The sequence below is a fragment of the Oncorhynchus gorbuscha genome, unplaced genomic scaffold, assembly GCF_021184085.1.
Source record: "Oncorhynchus gorbuscha isolate QuinsamMale2020 ecotype Even-year unplaced genomic scaffold, OgorEven_v1.0 Un_scaffold_634, whole genome shotgun sequence".
Taxonomy (NCBI): Eukaryota; Metazoa; Chordata; class Actinopteri; order Salmoniformes; family Salmonidae; genus Oncorhynchus; species Oncorhynchus gorbuscha.
The window spans coordinates 93,047-116,727 of record NW_025745746.1 but is presented as its reverse complement, the minus strand read 5'-3'; the positions used below and the strand labels follow the sequence as shown (position 1 = coordinate 116,727).

At 47.8% G+C, this 23,681-nt stretch overlaps 1 protein-coding gene and 1 pseudogene across 1 annotated transcript in view; one reads left to right on the top strand and one right to left on the bottom strand.

The window, feature by feature from the left end:
• Window positions 1-31, top strand: part of LOC124019592 — an 18,035-nt pseudogene extending 18,004 nt beyond the window's left edge.
• Window positions 32-1,361: 1,330 nt separating this feature from the next.
• Window positions 1,362-23,681, bottom strand: part of LOC124019591 (neurobeachin-like protein 2) — a 38,987-nt gene continuing 16,667 nt past the window's right edge. Inside the window, exons 11-21 of the mRNA XM_046334978.1 lie at window positions 23,486-23,584; window positions 22,926-23,267; window positions 19,397-19,725; window positions 17,064-17,196; window positions 15,600-15,719; window positions 10,736-11,066; window positions 10,155-10,237; window positions 8,997-9,089; window positions 6,964-7,141; window positions 5,671-5,804; window positions 1,362-1,433 (exon numbers count right to left, since the gene is read on the bottom strand). Coding sequence (XP_046190934.1) covers window positions 1,362-1,433; window positions 5,671-5,804; window positions 6,964-7,141; window positions 8,997-9,089; window positions 10,155-10,237; window positions 10,736-11,066; window positions 15,600-15,719; window positions 17,064-17,196; window positions 19,397-19,725; window positions 22,926-23,267; window positions 23,486-23,584 — 1,914 coding nt within the window. The remainder of the gene's footprint in view (window positions 1,434-5,670; window positions 5,805-6,963; window positions 7,142-8,996; window positions 9,090-10,154; window positions 10,238-10,735; window positions 11,067-15,599; window positions 15,720-17,063; window positions 17,197-19,396; window positions 19,726-22,925; window positions 23,268-23,485; window positions 23,585-23,681) is intronic.

Sequence of the window (23,681 nt, the reverse complement as noted above, 5' to 3'; positions counted from 1 at the left end):
ATGTGGAAGTCTACTGGCTACCAGGCTATAATGCCTGACTGCTCTCTCTTACCCAGACACACAGCAAAGTGGCTGCTACTCCAGATGTGGAAGTCTACTGGCTACCAGGCTATAATGCCTGACTGCTCTCTCTTACCCAGACACACAGCAAAGTGGCTGCTACTCCAGATGTGGAAGTCTACTGGCTACCAGGCTATAATGCCTGACTGCTCTCTCTTACCCAGACACACAGCAAAGTGGCTGCTACTCCAGATGTGGAAGTCTACTGGCTACCAGGCTATAATGCCTGACTGCTCTTACCCAGACACACAGCGAAGTGGCTGCTGCTCCAGATGTGGAAGTCTACTGGCTACCAGGCTATAATGCCTGACTGCTCTTACCCAGACACACAGCGAAGTGGCTGCTGCTCCTGATGTGGAAGTCTACTGGCGACCAGGCTATAATGCCTAACTGCTCTCTCTTACCCAGACACACAGCGAAGTGGCTGCTGCTCCAGATGTGGAAGTCTACTGGCTACCAGGCTATAATGCCTGACTGCTCTCTCTTACCCAGACACACAGCAAAGTGGCTGCTACTCCAGATGTGGAAGTCTACTGGCTACCAGGCTATAATGCCTGACTGCTCTCTCTTACCCAGACACACAGCGAAGTGGCTGCTACTCCAGATGTGGAAGTCTACTGGCTACCAGGCTATAATGCCTGACTGCTCTTACCCAAACACACAGCGAAGTGGCTGCTGCTCCAGATGTGGAAGTCTACTGGCTACCAGGCTATAATGCCTGACTGTTTTACCCAAACACACAGCGATGTGGCTGTTGCTCCAGATGTGGAAGTCTACTGGCTACCAGGCTATAATGCCTGACTGCTCTTACCCAGACATACAGCGATGTGGCTGCTGCTCCAGATGTGGGAAGCCCATTGCTGCTCAGGCTGTTATGTCTGACTGCTTCACCAGATTACACAAAATAGTGCTGTTGCTCCAGATGTGGAAGTCTACTGGCTACCAGGCTATAATGCCTGACTGCTCTTACCCAAACACACAGTGAAGTGGCTGCTGCTCCAGATGTGGAAGTCTACTGGCTACCAGGCTATAATGCCTGACTGCTCTTACCCAGACACACAGCGAAGTGGCTGTTGCTCCAGATGTGGAAGTCTACTGGCTACCAGGCTATAATGCCTGACTGCTCTTACCCAGAAACACAGCGAAGTGGCTGTTGCTCCAGATGTGGAAGTCTACTGGCTACCAGGCTATAATGCCTGACTGCTCTTTACCCAGACACACAGCGAAGTGGCTGTTGCTCCAGATGCGGAAGTCAAATAGCAGGTGTTGGTAGAGCTGCACGAGCAACGGACTGTTCTCTCTCACTGGGACACCTGCTCCAACAGGAACTGACACGCCATCAGAACAGACATATCCATCATACTACCTGGGACCTAAGAGAAAGAGATGGGAGAGAGAGACGGGGGGAGGGAGAGAGAGACGGGGGAGGGAGAGAGACAGGGAGGAAGAGAGAGACGGGGGGAGGGAGAGAGAGAGAGACGGGGGAGAGAGACAGGGAGGGAGAGAGAGAGAGACGGGGGGAGGAAGAGAGAGAGAGAGAGAGACGGGGAGGGAGAGAGAGAGACAGGGAGGAAGAGAGAGAGAGAGAGAGAGAGACGGGGGGAGGGAGAGAGAGACGGGGGGAGGGAGAGAGAGAGAGTCTGTACTGTTTATCTGTCCTACTGTAGGGAGAATCAGAGGAACCAAGGTGTCTGTACTGTTTATCTGTCCTACTGTAGGGAGAATCAGAGGAACCAAGGTGTCTGTACTGTTTATCTGTCCTACTGTAGGGAGAATCAGAGGAACCAAGGTGTCTGTACTGTTTATCTGTCCTACTGTAGGGAGAATCAGAGGAACCAAGGTGTCTGTACTGTTTATCTGTCCTACTGTAGGGAGAATCAGAGGAACCAAGGTGTCTGTACTGTTTATCTGTCCTACTGTAGGGAGAATCAGAGGAACCAAGGTGTCTGTACTGTTTATCTGTCCTACTGTAGGGAGAATCAGAGGTACCAAGGTGTCTGTACTGTTTATCTGTCCTACTGTAGGGAGAATCAGAGGAACCAAGGTGTGTCTGTTTATCTGTCCTACTGTAGGGAGAATCAGAGGAACCAAGGTGTGTCTGTACTGTTTATCTGTCCTACTGTAGGGAGAATCAGAGGAACCAAGGTGTCTGTACTGTTTATCTGTCCTACTGTAGGGAGAATCAGAGGAACCAAGGTGTGTCTGTTTATCTGTCCTACTGTAGGGAGAATCAGATGAACCAAGGTGTCTGTACTGTTTATCTGTCCTACTGTAGGGAGAATCAGAGGAACCAAGGTGTCTGTACTGTTTATCTGTCCTACTGTAGGGAGAATCAGAGGAACCAAGGTGTCTGTACTGTTTATCTGTCCTACTGTAGGGAGAATCAGAGGAACCAAGGTGTCTGTACTGTTTATCTGTCCTACTGTAGGGAGAATCAGAGGAACCAAGGTGTCTGTACTGTTTATCTGTCCTACTGTAGGGAGAATCAGAGGAACCAAGGTGTCTGTACTGTTTATCTGTCCTACTGTAGGGAGAATCAGAGGAACCAAGGTGTCTGTACTGTTTATCTGTCCTACTGTAGGGAGAATCAGAGGAACCAAGGTGTCTGTACTGTTTATCTGTCCTACTGTAGGGAGAATCAGAGGTACCAAGGTGTCTGTACTGTTTATCTGTCCTACTGTAGGGAGAATCAGAGGTACCAAGGTGTCTGTCTGTTTATCTGTTTACAGAGGTACTGTCCTACTGTTTAGTCCTACTGTAGGGAGAATCAGAGGAACCAAGGTGTCTGTACTGTTTATCTGTCCTACTGTAGGGAGAATCAGAGGTACCAAGGTGTCTGTACTGTTCACCTGTCCTACTGTAGGGAGAATCAGAGGAACCAAGGTCAAATGACTAAGTCGGGTAAAACTGTCTGTCGTTAGGAAGTCACTCAACGTGACATGGTGTGTGTCAGTGTGGTACTATGACTGGGAGTCACTGTGTGTGTATGAGGGGTGTGTGTGTGGGGTTTGTGTGTGAGGGGTGTGAGTGTGTGAGTCAGTGTGACATTGTGTGTGTGTGTGTGTGTGGGGGGGCATGTGTGAGTCAGTGTGACATTGTGTGTGTGTGTGAGGGGGAATCGTGTGTGTTTGTGTTTGTATGTGTGTCTGCGTTCAGTGCCTACTGTGCGCACGCATACGTCCGTGTGTGTGTGTGTGTGTGTGTGTGTGTGTGTGTGTGTGTGTGTGTGTGTGTGTGTGTGTGTGTGTGTGTGTGTGTGTGTGTGTGTGTGTGTGTGTGTGATCGTTAGAGCAGGGTTTCCGAACAGGATGCTCAGCCCAGCAGTCATATATACCCTCATTTCCTGTCACACCACCAGCCCCCCTTCCTCTACGCTCCTAGAAACCTCCTCTGGAATGTATTGTAGGATGATGATGGCTCTGGTCATTAGCTACTACAGTATTGTAGGATGATGATGGCTCTGGTCATTAGCTACTACAGTATTGTAGGATGATGATGGCTCTGGTCATTAGCTACTACAGTACCGTAGGATGATGGTGGCTCTGGTCATTAGCTACTACAGTACTGTAGGATGATGATGGCTTTGGTCATTAGCTACTACAGTATTGTAGGATGATGATGGCTCTGGTCATTAGCTACTACAGTACTGTAGGATGATGATGGCTCTGGTCATTAGCTACTACAGTACCGTAGGATGATGATGGCTCTGGACATTAGCCACTACAGTACTGTAGGATGATGATGGCTCTGGTCTGGTCATTAGCTACTACAGTACTGTAGGATGATGATGGCTCTGGTCTGGTCATTAGCTACTACAGTACTGTAGGATGATGATGGCTCTGGTCATTAGCCACTACAGTACCGTAGGATGATGATGGATCTGGTCTGGTCATTAGCTACTACAGTACTGTAGGATGATGATGGCTCTGGTCTGGTCATTAGCTACTACAGTACTGTAGGATGATGATGGCTCTGGTCTGGTCATTAGCTACTACAGTACTGTAGGATGATGATGGCTCTGGTCATTAGCTACTAAAGTATTGTAGGATGATGATGGCTCTGGTCATTAGCCACTACAGTATTGTAGGATGATGGCTCTGGTCATTAGCTACTACAGTATTGTAGGATGATGATGGCTCTGGTCATTAGCTACTACAGTACCGTAGGATGATGATGGATCTAATCTGGTCATTAGCTACTACAGTACTGTAGGATGATGATGGCTCTGGTCATTAGCTACTACAATACTGTAGGATGATGATGGCTCTGGTCATTAGGTACTACAGTACTGTAGGATGATGATGGCTCTGGTCTGGACATTAGCTACTACAGTACTGTAGGATGATTGATGATGGCTCTGGTCTGGTCATTAGCTACTACAGTACTGTAGGATGATTGATGATGGCTCTGGTCTGGTCATTAGCTACTACAGTACTGTAGGATGATGATGGCTCTGGTCATTAGGTACTACAGTACTGTAGGATGATGATGGCTCTGGTCATTAGCCACTACAGTACCATAGGATGATGATGGCTCTGGTCATTAGCTACTACAGTACCATAGGATGATGGCTCTGGTCTGGACATTAGCCACTACAGTACTGTAGGATGATGATGGCTCTGGTCATTAGCTACTACAGTACTGTAGGATGATGATGGCTCTGGTCATTAGCTACTACAGTACTGTAGGATGATGATGGCTCTGGTCATTAGCTACTATGGATACACATCTACACACAATAACATGACCCAGGTTTTAGCTGCTACTTAAATCTAAGTCATTCCCATTGTGAACCCTAGTGAACATGGCTCCTATAATGGGCCAGTACCCTAGTTTGCATGGCTCCTATAACGGGCCAGTACCCTAGTGAGCATGGCTCCTATAATGGGCCAGTACCTTAGTGAGCTTGGCTCCTATAACGGGCCAGTACCCTAGTGAACATGGCTCCTATAATGGACCAGTACCCTAGTGAACATGGCTCCTATAATGGGCCAGTACCTTAGTGAGCATGGCTCCTATAATGGGCCAGTACCCTAGTGAGCATGGCTCCTATAATGGGCCAGTACCCTAGTGAGCATGGCTCCTATAATGGGCCAGTACCCTAGTGAGCATGGCTCCTATAATGGGCCAGAACCTTAGTGAACATGGCTCCTATAATGGGCCAGTACCTTAGTGAGCATGGCTCCTATAATGGGCCAGTACCTTAGTGAGCATGGCTCCTATAATTGGCCAGTACCCTAGTGAACATGGCTCCTATAATGGACCAGTACCCTAGTGAACATGGCTCCTATAATGGGCCAGTACCTTAGTGAGCATGGCTCCTATAATGGGCCAGTACCTTAGTGAGCATGGCTCCTATAATTGGCCAGTACCCTAGTGAGCATGGCTCCTATAATGGGCCAGTACCTTAGTGAGCATGGCTCCTATAATGGGCCAGAACCTTAGTGAACATGGCTCCTATAATGGGCCAGTACCTTAGTGAGCATGGCTCCTATAATGGGCCAGTACCTTAGTGAGCATGGCTCCTATAATTGGCCAGTACCCTAGTGAGCATGGCTCCTATAATGGGCCAGTACCTTAGTGAGCATGGCTCCTATAATGGGCCAGTACCTTAGTGAGCATGGCTCCTATAATGCTGGGTCCGTGGCAGTTCAGTAGGCTCTCCTGGTTGACAGGGTGATGATGAATTAGATTCTTCACCATCAGCAGGAACGCTGCTACACTGTTCCTCTCCAGCCGACCATCTGACACACACACACACACACACACACACACACACACACACACACACACACACACACACACACACACACACACACACACACACACACACACACACACACACACACACACACACACACACACACACACACACACACACACACACACACACACACACACATTCATTTATGTAAAATTAGCCTATTGAGTACGATAGCGCTTCATCAGTGTTCACGGAGCACCATTTCCAAAATCAAAATGTCCAAACTACTAAATTCAATCAATATTCCCAGTAACGTAGCTCTTTAACACCCACTGACCTTGCAAAGTATGTTAATTAAGCAATAAGGCCCGAGGGGGTGTGGTATAAGGCCAATATACCACGGCTAAGGGCTGTTCTTAGGCACGACGCAACACGCCCCTTAGCAGTGGTATATTGGCCATATACCACAAACCCCCTGAGGTGCCTTTTTGCTATTATAAACTGGTTACTAACATAATTAGAGCAGTAAAAATAAATGTTTTGTCATACCCATGGTACACGGTCTGATATACCACGGCTGTCAGCCAATCGGCATTCAGGGATAGAACAGTTTCGAGACCTGAATGTTGATTGGCTGAAAGCCGTGGTATTACAAAACATTTATTTTTACATACACACAGTAATTAGCCGTGGTATATTGACCATATATTGACCATATAACACATCCCCTCTGGCTTATTGAATGTTAGCCGTGGTATATTGACCATATGAATGTACAATGACTAAGGGCTGTTCTTAGGCACAACCCAAAGCAGAGTATAGTCTGGACACAGCCCTTAGCCGTGGTATATTGACCATATGAATGTACAATGACTAAGGGCTGTTCTTAGGCACAACCCAAAGCAGAGTACAGTCTGGACACAGCCCTTAGCCGTGGTATATTGGCCATATATCACAAATCCCAGAGGTGCCTTACTGCTATTATAAACTGGTTACCAATGTAATTAGAGCAGTAAACAAGTATACCTGTGGGTATATTGTGTGATATACACATGGCTGAAATGCTGTTTCAGCCAATTAGCATTCAGGGCTGGAACCCCCCAGTTGATAATACAGTATAATATATCTGTCTCTCTGTTATCTCCAACACACACATACAGCAGTACAAACACACACTGGACCCTGTACAGGCTACTGACCGGAGGACTTGCCCAGTGGCAGCAGCATGCCGACAGGCCCCCGGGAGGAGCTACAGGTTAGTTCTGGTCCCAGCAGGTCTGACGTCTCCTGACCTCCTCCCTCCGCCTGCTCTGGCTCACACACCTGTTCCAGGAGGGGCAGTAGAACCCCCATGCCCCCCACTGTGTTCAACACATCCTACAGGGATACACACACAGAGACATACATACACACAGTCAGACACAGAGACATGCATACATACACACACAGAGACATACATACACACAGTCAGACACAGAGACATACACACAGTCACAGAGACATACACACAGTCACAGAGACATACACACAGTCAGACACAGAGACATACACACAGTCAGACACAGAGACATACACACAGTCAGACACAGAGACATACACACAGTCAGACACAGAGACATACACACAGTCAGACACAGAGACATACACACAGTCAGACACAGAGACATACACACAGTCAGACACAGAGACATACACAGTCAGACACAGAGACATACACAGTCAGACACAGAGACATACACAGTCAGACACAGAGACATACACACAGTCACAGAGACATACACACAGTCAGACACAGAGACATACACAGAGACATACACAGAGACATACACACAGTCAGACACAGAGACATACACACAGTCAGACACAGAGACATACATACATACACACACAGAAACATACATACATGCACACAGTCAGACACAGAGACGTACACACAGTCACAGAGACATACACAGTCAGACACAGAGACATACATACACACAGTCAGACACAGAGACATACACACAGTCAGACACAGAGACATACACAGTCAGACACAGAGACATACACAGTCAGACACAGAGACATACACACAGTCAGACACAGAGACATACACACAGTCAGACACAGAGACATACACAGAGACATACACAGTCAGACACAGAGACATACACAGTCAGACACAGAGACATACACAGTCAGACACAGAGACATACACACAGTCAGACACAGAGACATACACACAGTCACAGAGACATACACAGTCAGACACAGAGACATACACAGTCAGACACAGAGACATACACACAGTCAGACACAGAGACATACACACAGTCACAGAGACATACACACACAGTCAGACACAGAGACATACATACATACACACACAGAAACATACATACACACAGTCAGACACAGAGACATACACACAGTCACAGAGACATACACACAGTCACAGAGACAAACACAGTCAGACACAGAGACATACACACAGTCAGACACAGAAACATACACAGTCAGACACAGAGACATACACAGTCAGACACAGAGACATACACAGTCAGACACAGAGACATACACAGTCAGACACAGAGACATACACACAGTCACAGAGACATACACAGTCAGACATACACAGTCAGACACAGAGACATACACACAGTCACAGAGACATACACACAGTCACAGAGACATACACACACAGTCAGACACAGAGACATACATACATACACACACAGAAACATACATACACACAGTCAGACACAGAGACATACACACAGTCAGACACAGAGATATACACAGTCAGACACAGAGACAAACACAGTCAGACACAGAGACATACACAGTCAGACACAGAGACATACACACAGTCAGACACAGAGACATACACACAGTCAGACACAGAGATATACACACAGTCAGACACAGAGACATACATACACACAGTCAGACACAGAGATATACACAGTCAGACACAGAGACAAACACAGTCAGACACAGAGACATACACAGTCAGACACAGAGACATACACACAGTCAGACACAGAGACATACACAGTCAGACACAGAGACATACACAGTCAGACACAGAGACATACACAGTCAGACACAGAGACATACACACAGTCACAGTCTTGTCACTCGAGGAACCCTCACCCAAGCACAGTGATGTTGCCAGGTCCAACTTGTTTACTGAGCTCTTGGTTAACAAAGAAAGTAGCAACTGTTGGAGGGAGAATGAATAGCAACACACCTTGATGTCCCAGTTCACCACCCTGTGGCCTGTCAGTCTGCCATCATACTGGTGGTTAGGAGACAGGTCCACACAGATCTGACTCTTGAAGGCCTGAGACAAATACAAGTGTTTTAATGACAGCGTTACTACCCGTTGTTACTACAGCGTTACTACCCGTTGTTGCTACAGCATTACTACCTGTTGTTACTACAGCATTACTACCTGTTGTTACTACAGCATTACTACCTGTTGTTACTACAGCATTACTACCTGTTGTTACTACAGCATTACTACCCGTTGTTGCTACAGCGTTACTACCTGTTGTTATTACAGCGTTACTACCTGTTGTTATTACAGCGTTACTACCTGTTGTTGCTCCAGCATTACTACCCGTTGTTACTACAGCATTACTACCTGTTGTTGCTACAGCGTTACTACCCGTTGTTGCTACAGCGTTACTACCCGTTGTTGCTACAGCGTTACTACCCGTTGTTGCTACAGCGTTACTACCTGTTGTTACTACAGCATTACTACCTGTTGTTACTACAGCATTACTACCCGTTGTTACTACAGCATTACTACCTGTTGTTGCTACAGCGTTACTACCTGTTGTTACTACAGCGTTACTACCTGTTGTTATTACAGCGTTACTACCTGTTGTTGCTCCAGCGTTACTACCCGTTGTTACTACAGCGTTACTACCCGTTGTTGCTACAGCATTACTACCTGTTGTTACTACAGCATTACTACCTGTTGTTGCTCCAGCGTTACTACCTGTTGTTATTACAGCATTACTACCTGTTGTTGCTACAGCGTTACTACCCGTTGTTGCTACAGCGTTACTACCCGTTGTTGCTACAGCGTTACTACCCGTTGTTGCTACGGCGTTACTACCCGTTGTTGCTACGGCGTTACTACCCGTTGTTACTACGGCGTTACTACCTGTTGTTACTACGGCGTTACTACCCGTTGTTGCTACAGCGTTACTACCCGTTGTTGCTACAGCATTACTACCTGTTGTTGCTACAGCATTACTACCTGTTGTTACTACACCGTTACTACCTGTTGTTACTACAGCGTTACTACCTGTTTTTAGTACATTGTAACTATGTAACATTGTAACTGTGTTCTGGGAGGAGCCTGTGTCTGGGAGGAGCCTGTGAGTGAGCCACCCACCTGAGGAGTGTAGTAGAGAAGCAGTTTACTGTTGAGGTCCGACAGCTCTCCATCTGCCTTGAACAGGGACACATGGTTGGGGCCTGGGAGGGAGGGTTACAAGGTTACTATATATAGTGTGTTGGGTGTGTGTAGATACCTGCAGAATGTATGGCCCTAGTGTGTGTGGCCTAGCTAGTGTGTGTACCGTGTGTACTGTATACAATGTTTGGTCCCCTGTAAATAAAACAACTAACTAGTAGGGTAGACGGATGTAGAAGAGGGTCAAAGACAACAACTGGAGTCTGACCAGTAGGCCTCAAACCATGTGGAACTGACCACCAAGTCACAGCCTTGTGCGGATGGGAAGAGGGGTGCTTATATGATTGATGCTGTATAATGATGTGATATTCTATGTGAAAGCAGCATCACTTTTTAATGTTCAGACCAATTACCCTCAGGGCAATAAAGTAAAGGCCTTGGTGTGTGTGTGTACCAGCAGTGTATAGGGCCTTGGTGTGTGTGTGTGTGTACTAACAGTGTATATGGCATTGGTGTGTGTGTGTACCAGCAGTGTACCGGGCCTTGGTGTGTGTGTGTACCAGCTGTGTATAGGGCCTTGGTGTGCGCTGGCTGCAGGGCCTCATGACAGATGAAGGCGGTCCCCAGGAGCCCGTCCAGTGAGGTGGGCGTGCCCCACTCCGTATCCTGCAGCCCGGCGGGGATGGTGTGGACGGGAGCGTCACGAAGGGGCCCAGGCCCCCAGCGGCCTGCCGCAAAGGAGGCTGGGAAGGACTGGGAGCGGGTGATGGGGGGAGCGTGGGCGGGGAAGCCCATCTCTGCTGGGTGGAGGGAGGGAGGAGGCAGGGTGGGGGAGGTGGTGGTGGTAGTGGTACGGTGGCCTGCTGAGCCAATACAACAGGAGGTGAAAGGCTACAGGGGGAGGGAGTATGGGAGAGGAAGTAGGAAGGGAGGAGGGAGGGAGGAGGGAGTGAATAAGAAAGGAGGGTGTAGGGAGGGAGGGAGGATAAAGTTAGACAAGATCGTTGTGTTTCTGTTAGCTGTTCACCCAGTCAGACCCAGTAGGACGTACCAACAAGAGACGTACCAACGAGAGACGTACCAACGAGAGACGTACCAACGAGAGACGTACCAACGAGAGACGTACCAACGAGAGACGTACCAACGAGACACGTACCAACGAGACACGTACCAACGAGACACGTACCAACGAGAGACGTACCAACGAGAGACGTACCAACGAGAGACGTACCAACGAGAGACGTACCAACGAGAGACGTACCAACGAGAGACGTACCAACACCAACGAGAGACGTACCAACAAGACGACCAACGAGACCAACAAGACTCAACGGGAGACGTACCAACGAGAGACGTACCAACGAGAGACGTACCAACGAGAGACGTACCAACGAGAGACGTACCAACAAGAGACGTACCAACAAGAGACGTACCAACGAGAGACGTACCAACGAGAGACGTACCAACGAGACACGTACCAACGAGACACGTACCAACGAGACGACGTACCAACGAGACACGTACCAACGAGACACGTACCAACGAGAGACGTACCAACAAGAGACGTACCAACAAGAGACGTACCAACAAGAGACGTACCAACAAGAGACGTACCAACAAGAGACGTACCAACGAGAGACGTACCAACGAGAGACGTACCAACGAGAGACGTACCAACGAGAGACGTACCAACGAGAGACGTACCAACGAGAGACGTACCAACGAGAGACGTACCAACGAGAGACGTACCAACGAGAGACGTACCAACGAGAGACGTACCAACGAGAGGTCGTAACAACGAGAGGTCGTAACAACGAGAGGTCGTAACAACGAGAGGTCGTAACAACGAGAGACGTACCAACGAGACACGTACCAACGAGACACGTACCAACGAGAGACGTACCAACGAGACACGTACCAACAAGAGACGTAACAACAAGAGACGTAACAACAAGACACGTACCAACAATCCCTCTCCACTCCTATGGTGTGTCTTCACCACAGTAATAATTCAGCATAACAACGACATTCCAAATGCAAACTTTAGAAATTATAAATGTCAAGCAATTGTTACCTACCTATAGATCAGTAGACCTATGCTAGTAAATTGTTACCTACCTATAGATCAGTAGACCTATACTAGTAAATTGTTACCTACCTATAGATCAGTAGACCTATGCTAGTAAATTGTTACCTACCTAAAGACCAGTAGACCTGCGCTAGTAAATTGTTGCTCCATTGCTGGTGAGCTTGCAGAGTAAACAGTTCATATTCTTGATTACCACGTTTGTTTTGGAGCTGCATATTTATATAGGCAATTCTCTCTCCATACAATTTGAGGTTTGTGCTACACCCGATCCTATAGCTGTACAGCAAATCAGCAATCTATTCGCTAGCTCACCCAACCTGTGTTGATTGACAGTTTGCTGGTCCAATCAGTGTTCAGAGTGTGCATTTCTCTAGCCAATCTTTTTTTTTTTGCAAGGGTGATGCTGCGGCTACTGTCTCTGTCTGTGTGTAATCCAAGTAGACTCTATGCCACAAAATGAGTGACAAATCATTACAAAAACTGGCCAGATTATTTCAAGTCATCCGTCTCAAATCGAGTCCCGAGTCTTGAGGCTTCAAGTCCAAGTCAAGTTATTTTATTTTCTATCAAGTCGAGTCTCAAGTCATCAAATATGTGACTCGAGTCCAAGTTTTATGACTCGAATCCACAACTCTTCCTGAAACCCAGGATGGCTAATGCAGCTGTAATGGACCCAGGATGGCTAATGCAGCCGTAATGGACCCAGGATGGCTAATGCAGCCGTAATGGACCCAGGATGGCTAATGCAGCCGTAATGGACCCAGGATGGCTAATGCAGCCGTAATGGCCCCAGGATGGCTAATGCAGCCGTAATGGCCCCAGGATGGCTAATGCAGCCGTAATGGCCCCAGGATGGCTAATGCAGCCGTAATGGCCCCAGGATGGCTAATGCAGCCGTAATGGCCCCAGGATGGCTAATGCAGCCGTAATGGCCCCAGGATGGCTAATGCAGCCGTAATGGCCCCAGGATGGCTAATGCAGCCGTAATGGACCCAGGATGGCTAATGCAGCCGTAATGGACCCAGGATGGCTAATGCAGCCGTAATGGACCCAGGATGGCTAATGCAGCCGTAATGGACCCAGGATGGCTAATGCAGCCGTAATGGCCCCAGGATGGCTAATGCAGCCGTAATGGCCCCAGGATGGCTAATGCAGCCGTAATGGCCCCAGGATGGCTAATGCAGCCGTAATGGCCCCAGGATGGCTAATGCAGCCGTAATGGCCCCAGGATGGCTAATGCAGCCGTAATGGCCCCAGGATGGCTAATGCAGCCGTAATGGACCCAGGATGGCTAATGCAGCCGTAATGGACCCAGGATGGCTAATGCAGCCGTAATGGACCCAGGATGGCTAATGCAGCCGTAATGGCCCCAGGATGGCTAATGCAGCCGTAATGGACCCAGGATGGCTAATGCAGCCGTAATGGACCCAGGATGGCTAATGCAGCCGTAATGGACCCAGGATGGCTAATGCAGCCGTAATGGACCCAGGATGGCTAATGCAGCCGTAATGGACCCAGGATGGCTAATGCAGCCATAATGGACCCAGGATGGCTAATGGACCCAGGATGGCTAATGCAGCCGTAATGGCCCCAGGATGGCTAATGGACCCCGGATGGATAATGCAGCCGTAATGGACCCAGGATGGTTAATGGACCCAGGATGGCTAATGGAGCCGTAATGGACCCAGGATGGTTGATGCAGCCGTAATGGACCCAGGATGGTTAATGCAGCTGTAATGGACCCAGGATGGTTAATGGACCCAGGATGGCTAATGGACCCAGGATGGCTAATGCAGCTGTAATAGACCCAGGATGGTTAATGCAGCCGTAATAGACCCAGGATGGCTAATGCAGCCGTAATGGACCCAGGATGGTTAATGGACCCAGGATGGTTAATGGACCCAGGATGGTTAATGGACCCAGGATGGCTAATGGACCCAGGATGGCTAATGCAGCTGTAATGTTGTAAGTCGCTCTGGATAAGAGCGTCTGCTAAATGACTTAAATGTAAATGTAAATGTAATGGACCCAGGATGGTTAATGGACCCAGGATGGCTATTGCAGCTGTAATGGACCCAGGATGGCTAATGGACCCAGGATGGCTAATGGACCCAGGATGGCTAATGCAGCTGTAATGGACCCAGGATGGCTAATGGACCCAGGATGGCTAATGGACCCAGGATGGCTAATGGACCCAGGATGGCTAATGGACCCAGGATGGCTAATGCAGCTGTAATGGACCCAGGATGGTTAATGGACCCAGGATGGCTAATGCAGCTGTAATGGACCCAGGATGGTTAATGAACCCAGGATGGCTAATGCAGCTGTAATGGACCCAGGATGGCTAATGGACCCAGGATGGCTAATGGACCCAGGATGGCTAATGCAGCTGTAATGGACCCAGGATGGTTAATGGACCCAGGATGGCTAATGCAGCTGTAATGAACCCAGGATGGCTAATGCAGCTGTAATGGACCCAGGATGGCTAATGGACCCAGGATGGCTAATGGACCCAGGATGGCTAATGGACCCAGGATGGCTAATGCAGCTGTAATGGACCCAGGATGGCTAATGCAGCTGTAATGGACCCAGGATGGCTAATGGACCCAGGATGGCTAATGGACCCAGGATGGCTAATGGACCCAGGATGGCTAATGGACCCAGGATGGCTAATGCAGCCGTAATTGACCCAGCAAGACCTCAGGTTTCAACAGTTACCATGAAAACAGAACAGATGTCAAATGTTTTTTTATTAAATGTAATCAAACAACAAGAGACAACTGAGGATCATAAACAATTGTCTCTCAATTTTCTGTCTGTCTTTGGCACTTTGCTGTCAGCCTATGTCCTAATCCAGACATATTTTGTCCTAATCCAGACATATTTTGTCCTAATCCAGACATATTTTGTCCTAATCCAGACATATTTTGTCCTAATCCAGACATATTTTGTCCTAATCCAGATATATTTTGTCCTAATCCAGACATATTTTGTCCTAATCCAGACATATTTTGTCCTAATCCAGACATATTTTGTCCTAATCCAGACATATTTTGTCCTAATCCAGACATATTTTGTCCTATTTCAGACATATTTTGTCCTAATCCAGACATATTTTGTCCTAATCCAGACATATTTTGTCCTAATCCAGACATATTTTGTCCTATTCCAGACATATTTTGTCCTAATCCAGACATATTTTGTCCTAATCCAGACATATTTTGTCCTAATCCAGACATATTTTGTCCTAATCCAGACATATTTTGTCCTATTCCAACCATATTTTGCTTTCCCAATTTCGTAATGTCCTTCACCCCATTGTCTCAGCCTCTCACCTCATTGAGCGAGGGGAATCGGAGCTGGGCTGTCTTGCGCTGTTCTCCATCGATGTAGATGGTGACCAGATTCTGACCGAAGGGGCGGCGGCCGGGAATATGGACTATATCCACAGAGTGCTGTGGGGAGAAGAGAGAGAGCGAGAGGGAGAGCGAGAGGAGGAGAGAGAGGGAGGGAGGAGGAGAGATCAAGTAGAGAGAGAGAGGAGAGAGAGAAGAGAGAGAGCGAGAAGAGAGAGAGCAGGAGAGAGAAGGAGGAGGAGAGAGCGAGAAGAGAGAGAGCGAGAGGGTGGAGGAGAGAGCGAGAAGAAGAAGAGAGAGCGAGAGAGAAGAGAAAATAGTCTTTACTCAATATATTGTAGGTAAAATATGACTTCTATGCAAGGTATGCCTGCTAGATTATTGTGCTTTCTCCAGAATCTAGAAACATGAGTGTGTCTTGAACTAGTTAAACATCCATTATTAAACAGTCCCTGACGATGATCATTCATTAGAGTAACAACACATCTGTAGTGAACAGATGGCACAGCAGCTAACTTGCTGATCCCAGCATACATCAGGCCTGTCAGATAAGATGGGGAAACAACTCCGTAATTAGAGGCTGTGTCTCGATCTCTGATTGCATCCCGAATGGAGTAGTGGTCTGGGAGTAGTGGCCTGAGGAAACACACTTAATGTGTTGTGAAAAGTGTTACGAAATGTCATGTCATGTTTTAAATTGTATATAACGGTCTTCATGCGACCCCAGGAAGAGTAGCTGCTGCCTTGGCAGGAACTAATGGGGATCCATAATAAACCCCAGGAAGAGTAGCTGCTGCCTTGGCAGGAACTAATGGGGATCCATAATAAACCCCAGGAAGAGTAGCTGCTGCCTTGGCAGGAACTAATGGGGATCCATAATAAACCCCAGGAAGAGTAGCTGCTGCCTTGGCAGGAACTAATGGGGATCCATAATAAACCCCAGGAAGAGTAGCTGCTGCCTTGGTAGGAACTAATGGGGATCCATAATAAACCCCAGGAAGAGTATCTGCTGCCTTGGCAGGAACTAATGGGGATCCATAATAAACCCCAGGAAGAGTAGCTGCTGCCTTGGCAGGAACTAATGGTGATCCATAATAAACCCCAGGAAGAGTATCTGCTGCCTTGGCAGGAACTAATGGTGATCCATAATAAACCCCAGGAAGAGTAGCTGCTGCCTTGGTAGGAACTAATGAGGATCCATAATAAACCTCAGGAAGAGTATCTGCTGCCTTGGCAGGAACTAATGGTGATCCATAATAAACCCCAGGAAGAGTAGCTGCTGCCTTGGCAGGAACTAATGGTGATCCATAATAAACCCAAATGGCACCATATTCTCTAAAAAGTGCACTACATTTAACCCTGGTAAAAACTAGTGCACTGTATAGGGAATAGGGTGAAATTTGGTCCCCATCCTCTGTCCCTATATCTCTGTGTGTATCTTACCCAGCAGCAGTCTGTTAGAGGGTGTTCTGGCAGGGACACGACCATGTAGTCTTTCTTAGTGCAGACAGCCACCACCAACACTCCCTCCATGGTGAAGAAAGCCTCTAAACCTGTACCACCGGCTGTCAACAGGCTAAGCACCAAGGAGACAGGAAACACATCAATAACTGCCCCCTTGGGGGATCAATAAAGTTAACTGAATGGATTTGAATTTGATCCACCTGACGACTGGTGGCAATATTAAGTTACTCTGCCTGTTACATACTTTTAAATCATAATGCTTTCAACGAGGGCTGTGGCGGTCATGACATTTTGCCAGCCGGTTGTTGTCATGCAAAAGCCTGCTGGTCTCACGGTAATTGACCGGTAATGAACATATAAACACACGCCGTTGGAACATCTAATAGTACATCTATGTAATAGACACCATCACAATAAATAGAGGATGTATTCAGGTCTAAAGAAACATTATGATGTGAATAAAACGTATTTCAGAAGAACAGAATATGAGTTACACTATGTTATCTGGCTAAGCTCCGTGACATAGACTATAGGCCAGTTCCTTTAGCTGACAAGATATGCCTATAAGTCCCGTCCCATTATTTGATGATTGTATAGTAGGAAGAATATAATAGAACTTAGCTGAATAAAATAGAAAGGATATTTCCCCCATTCCGGAGCGAGTGAGCACACAGTGGATATGTTGAGTGTAATGCTCATTTGAAACAGCTCCTATATATGCTAGATTTACAGTTATTTGGCAACTTTTACACTCAACATTCACCCATCAGTCTATTCTCAATGTAATCTGGTCTTTACTAATATGTACAGGCTTTCACCCTGCTTCTTTCTTCAAATGGATTATCACAGCGAGGGGAGTTTTAAAAGCATGATAATGTTTTGATGAGAAGTGTTTGATGTGATTTTAGATTGCATTGATGTCAGAGTGGTTAGAGGGACAATAGAGCCCTGAGTACCAGGTCATTAGGACCTGATAGAGTGACAATAGAGCCCTGAGTACCAGGTCATTAGGACCTGATGGGAGTACAATAGAGAACTAAGTACCAGGCCATTAGGACCTGATGGAGGGACAATAGAGCCCTGAGTACCAGGTCATTAGGACCTGATGGAGTGACCGTAGAGCCCTGAGTACCAGGCCATTAGGACCTGATGGAGGGATAATAGAGCCCTGAGTACCAGGCCATTAGGACCTGATGGAGGGACAATATAGCCCTGAGTGCCAGGCCATTAGGACCTGATGGGGGTACAATAGAGCCCTGAGTACCAGGCCATTAGTACCTGATGGAGTGACCGTAGAGCCCTGAGTACCAGGCCATTAGGACCTGATGGAGTGACAATAGAGCCCTGAGTACCAGGCCATTAGGACCTGATGGTCGTTAGTGGGTAGGGTGCTAACAAAGCATGACCATAGTGCATGAGAGGAGATTACCGTGACTCAACAGTCACGTGGAATTTTACTGTGTTCATGACTCATGCCAGTGTGGCAGTAATATGGTCACCGCAACATCCCATATTGAAAACAGAGACGTGGGGGGATTTCCGCCCTCATTGGGCCAGCACCGGCTCTCTTATTGGGCCAGCACCGGCTCTCTTATTGGGCCAGCACCGGACTAGCTCATTGGGCCAGCACCGGCTCTCTTATTGGGCCAGCACCGGACTAGCTCATTGGGCCAGCACCGGCTCTCTTATTGGGCCAGCACCGGACTAGCTCATTGGGCCAGCACCGGCTCTCTTATTGGGCCAGCACCGGCTCTCTTATTGGGCCAGCACCGGCTCTCTTATTGGGCCAGCACCGGCTCCCTTATTGGGCCAGCACCGGCTCTCTTATTGGGCCAGCACCGGACTAGCTCATTGGGCCAGCACCGGCTCTCTTATTGGGCCAGCACCGGACTAGCTCATTGGGCCAGCACCGGCTCTCTTATTGGGCCAGCACCGGCTCTCTTATTGGGCCAGCACCGGCTCTCTTATTGGGCCAGCACCGGCTCCCTTATTGGGCCAGCACCGGCTCTCTTATTGGGCCAGCACCGGCTCTCTTATTGGGCCAGCACCGGACTAGCTCATTGGGCCAGCACCGGCTCTCTTATTGGGCCAGCACCGGACTAGCTCATTGGGCCAGCACCGGCTCTCTTATTGGGCCAGCACCGGCTCTCTTATTGGGCCAGCACCGGACAAGCTCATTGGGCCAGCACTGGCTCTCTTATTGGGCCAGCATCAGACTAGCTCATTGGGCCAGCACCGGCTCGCTCATTGGGCCAGCACACATCAAGCAGTAGTGTGGTCTTAGGTGTATCCCCATCTCTCCAGTCTGGTACCTGTACAGCTGTTTCCTGCGGGGGCCTTTGCCCATACCCCGTGTCGCCGCCCCTGGTGCCCCAGCAGACGGGCGGGTGCTAGGCGTGGAGAACTCTGAGTGGTATTGTGGGAAGTCCATGTTGAGACAGAGCCAGGCGTGGAAGGAAAACCCACTGCCTGGCCAGCGCTGGACCGTGGGCACCATGATCCCTGCCAGGGGATGCGTCAGGTCAAAATACTGCAGGGCGCTGTTCCTCCCATCCCTGGCCGCCATCGCCGCCAGCACCCGGATGATGCGGGCGCAGTAAGGGTGTGTCCCCGTCCTCTTCCCTGCCAACACGTCCTGCCCCTGGTAAGGGAGAGAATTTTATCTAAGGGTGGTCATGTGCTGTATATAGGGTGCTATCTGGACGGAGGGGTGATATCTAGACAGAGGGGTGATATCTAGACAGAGGGGTGATATCTAGACAGAGGGGTGATATCTAGACAGAGGGGTGATATCTAGACAGAGGGTGATATCTAGACAGAGGGAGTGATATCTAGACAGAGGGGTGATATCTAGACAGAGGGGTGATATCTAGACAGAGGGGTGATATCTAGACAGAGGGGTGATATCTAGACAGAGGGGTGATATCTAGACAGAGGGGTGATATCTAGACAGAGGGGTGATATCTAGACAGAGGGGTGATATCTAGACAGAGGGGTGATATCTAGACAGAGGGGTGATATCTAGACAGAGGGGTGATATCTAGACAGAGGGGTGATATCTAGACAGAGGGGTGATATCTAGACAGAGGGGTGATATCTAGACAGAGGGGTGATATCTAGACAGAGGGGTGATATCTAGACAGAGGGGTGATATCTAGACAGAGGGGTGATATCTAGACAGAGGGGTGATATCTAGACAGAGGGGTGATATCTAGACAGAGGGGTGATATCTAGACAGAGGGGTGATATCTAGACAGAGGGGTGATATCTAGACAGAGGGGTGATATCTAGACAGAGGGGTGATATCTAGACAGAGGGGTGATATCTAGACAGAGGGGTGATATCTAGACAGAGGGGTGATATCTGGACAGAGGGGTGATATCTGGACAGAGGGGTGATATCTGGACAGAGGGGTGATATCTGGACAGAGGGGTGATATCTGGACAGAGGGGTGATATCTAGACAGAGGGGTGATATCTAGACAGAGGGGTGATATCTAGACAGAGGGGTGATATCTAGACAGAGGGGTGATATCTAGACAGAGGGGTGATATCTAGACAGAGGGGTGATATCTAGACAGAGGGGTGATATCTAGACAGAGGGGTGATATCTAGACAGAGGGGTGATATCTAGACAGAGGGGTGATATCTAGACAGAGGGGTGATATCTAGACAGAGGGGTGATATCTAGACAGAGGGGTGATATCTAGACAGAGGGGTGATATCTAGACAGAGGGGTGATATCTAGACAGAGGGGTGATATCTAGACAGAGGGGTGATATCTAGACAGAGGGGTGATATCTAGACAGAGGGGTGATATCTAGACAGAGGGGTGATATCTGGACAGAGGGGTGATATCTAGACAGAGGGGTGATATCTAGACAGAGGGGTGATATCTAGACAGAGGGGTGATATCTAGACAGAGGGGTGATATCTAGACAGAGGGGTGATATCTGGACAGAGGGGTGATATCTAGACAGAGGGGTGATATCTAGACAGAGGGGTGATATCTAGACAAAGGGGTGATATCTGGACAGAGGGGTGATATCTGGACAGAGGGGTGATATCTAGACAGAGGGGTGATATCTAGACAGAGGGGTGATATCTGGACAGAGGGGTGATATCTAGACAGAGGGGTGATATCTAGACAGAGGGGTGATATCTAGACAGAGGGGTGATATCTAGACAGAGGGGTGATATCTAGACAGAGGGGTGATATCTAGACAGAGGGGTGATATCTGGACAGAGGGGTGATATCTGGACAGAGGGGTGATATCTAGACAGAGGGGTGATATCTAGACAGAGGGGTGATATCTAGACAGAGGGGTGCTATCTGGACAGAGGGGTGATATCTAGACAGAGGGGTGCTATCTGGACAGAGGGGTGATATCTAGACAGAGGGGTGATATCTAGACAGAGGGGTGATATCTAGACAGAGGGGTGATATCTGGACAGTGTGTGATCTGCTCATCGTTGATGTTTCATATAGTATCTCTCTGTAAGGTGAATGCACCAATTTGTAAGTCGCTCTGGATAAGAGCGTCTGCTAAATGACTTAAATGTAATGTAAATGTAATATCTGGACAGAGGGGTGATATCTGGACAGAGGGGTACTATCTGTACAGAGGGGTGAAATCTGGGTTAATTGTTAAAGTTGGTGATGTAGATGCTTCTATGTACAACATCAAAATAAATTCCTCGTAACTTTTGTTGCATGGCAATAAGGTTCTGATTCTGAATGGTTTTACAGCGCCCTGTGTAAATATTGGGACAGTGAAGCACTTTTCTTTTGAAATCAAACAATGACTGAGGTTAAAGTGCGTACTGTCGTCTTTAATTTGAGGGTATTTTCATCCATATTCGGTAAACCATTTAGAAATTACAGCCCTTTTTTAATACATAGTCCCCCAATTTTAGGAGACCAAAAGTATTGGGTCAAATTGACTTCTATGTGTATTAAAGCAGTCAGAAGTGTAATATTTGGTCCCATTTTCACACAATGACTATAGTATATCAAGCTGGTGACTGTACAAACTTGTTGGATGTATTTGCTGTTAATCTGAAACACAACAAAAACTATTTTGTGCCCAATAGAAATTAATGGTAAATAATGTGTTGAGTCATTTTTATTGTAAATAAGAATAGAATGTTCCTTAACATTTTATACCATACCCCCAAGACATGCTAACCTCTCACCATTACAATAACAAGGGAGGTTAGCATTTTATATCATACCCATAAGACATGCTAACCTCTCACCATTACAATAACAGAGGAGGTTAGCATTTTATATCATACCCCAAGACATTTTATATCATACCCCCAAGCATAACCTCTCACCATTACAATAACAGGGGAGGTTAGCATTTTATATCATACCCATAAGACATGCTAACCTCTCACCATTACAATAACAGAGGAGGTTAGCATTTTATATCATACCCCCAAGACATGCTAACCTCTCACCATTACAATAACAGGGGAGGTTAGCATTTTATATCATACCCCCAAGACATGCTAACCTCTCACCATTACAATAACAGGGGAGGTTAGCATTTTATATCATACCCCCAAGACATGCTAACCTCTCACCATTACAATAACAGGGGAAGTTAGCATTTTATATCATACCCCCAAGACATGCTAACCTCTCACCATTATAATAACAGGGGAGGTTAGTATTTTGGGTGGGGGTATGATATTTGGAGTATAAAGCCCAATTATTATTTTTCTAAATGCTTCACTGTCCCAATAATTACGGAGGGCACTGTAAATGACTGTATATTACACTGTAGATTACACAAATTAAAGCATTACAGAGCATCATTTTGAAATCAAATACCTGATCGAGGGGTCGGAGCAGCCTCAACAGAGACTTCAGCTCAGCAGGCCTCAGACAGAGAGACCCCATGTCCTGTAACATCCCCAGGAGGCCATCGGCACACTGGCGGTCCAGTCTCTGTGGCTGGGAGAGGACATGGAGCACAGCCCCCACCAGGCCGGCCTCCACAGCCACCGTACGGCAGGCCAGGGAGCCCCCGCAGACCGCAGCCAGCCACTGGGCTACCAGGAGCTGCAGGTCCCTCTGGGGGGCCAGGTCAGGCAGCCACTGCAGGAGGAGGAGGAGGGGCTGGTCGTTACTGACACCCAGGTGATGGGTGTGGGCGTGTTCCCCTTCCACCGCCTAGTGGAGAGAAGGAGAGGGAGAGAAAAGAGGAAGGCAATGAGAGAGGAGTGAGAGAGTAGTGAGAGGTTTTTGTGGAAGTCCAAATATATCTAACCCACAGAACGATGACAAGTAAAGGACTAATGGCCTTCATGACAACATGACATTCTCTCCCTTTACACTCTACATTAGTATCCCTTTAACCAGATGAAGTGAGGAGGTGTGGATCTGCTCACCATGTTCATGAGTTCCTGCAGCAGGCGTTTAGTGGGCTGACCCTGACTCTTCAGGACGTCAAACAGCTGGGAGTAGCCAATCCTCTCCTTGAAAACCTCCTGGAGGGAGAAGAACACAGAGACACAAATATAGACAGGCCAGTAATGTAAAGAGACACAAATATAGACAGGCTAGTAATGTACAGAGACACAAATA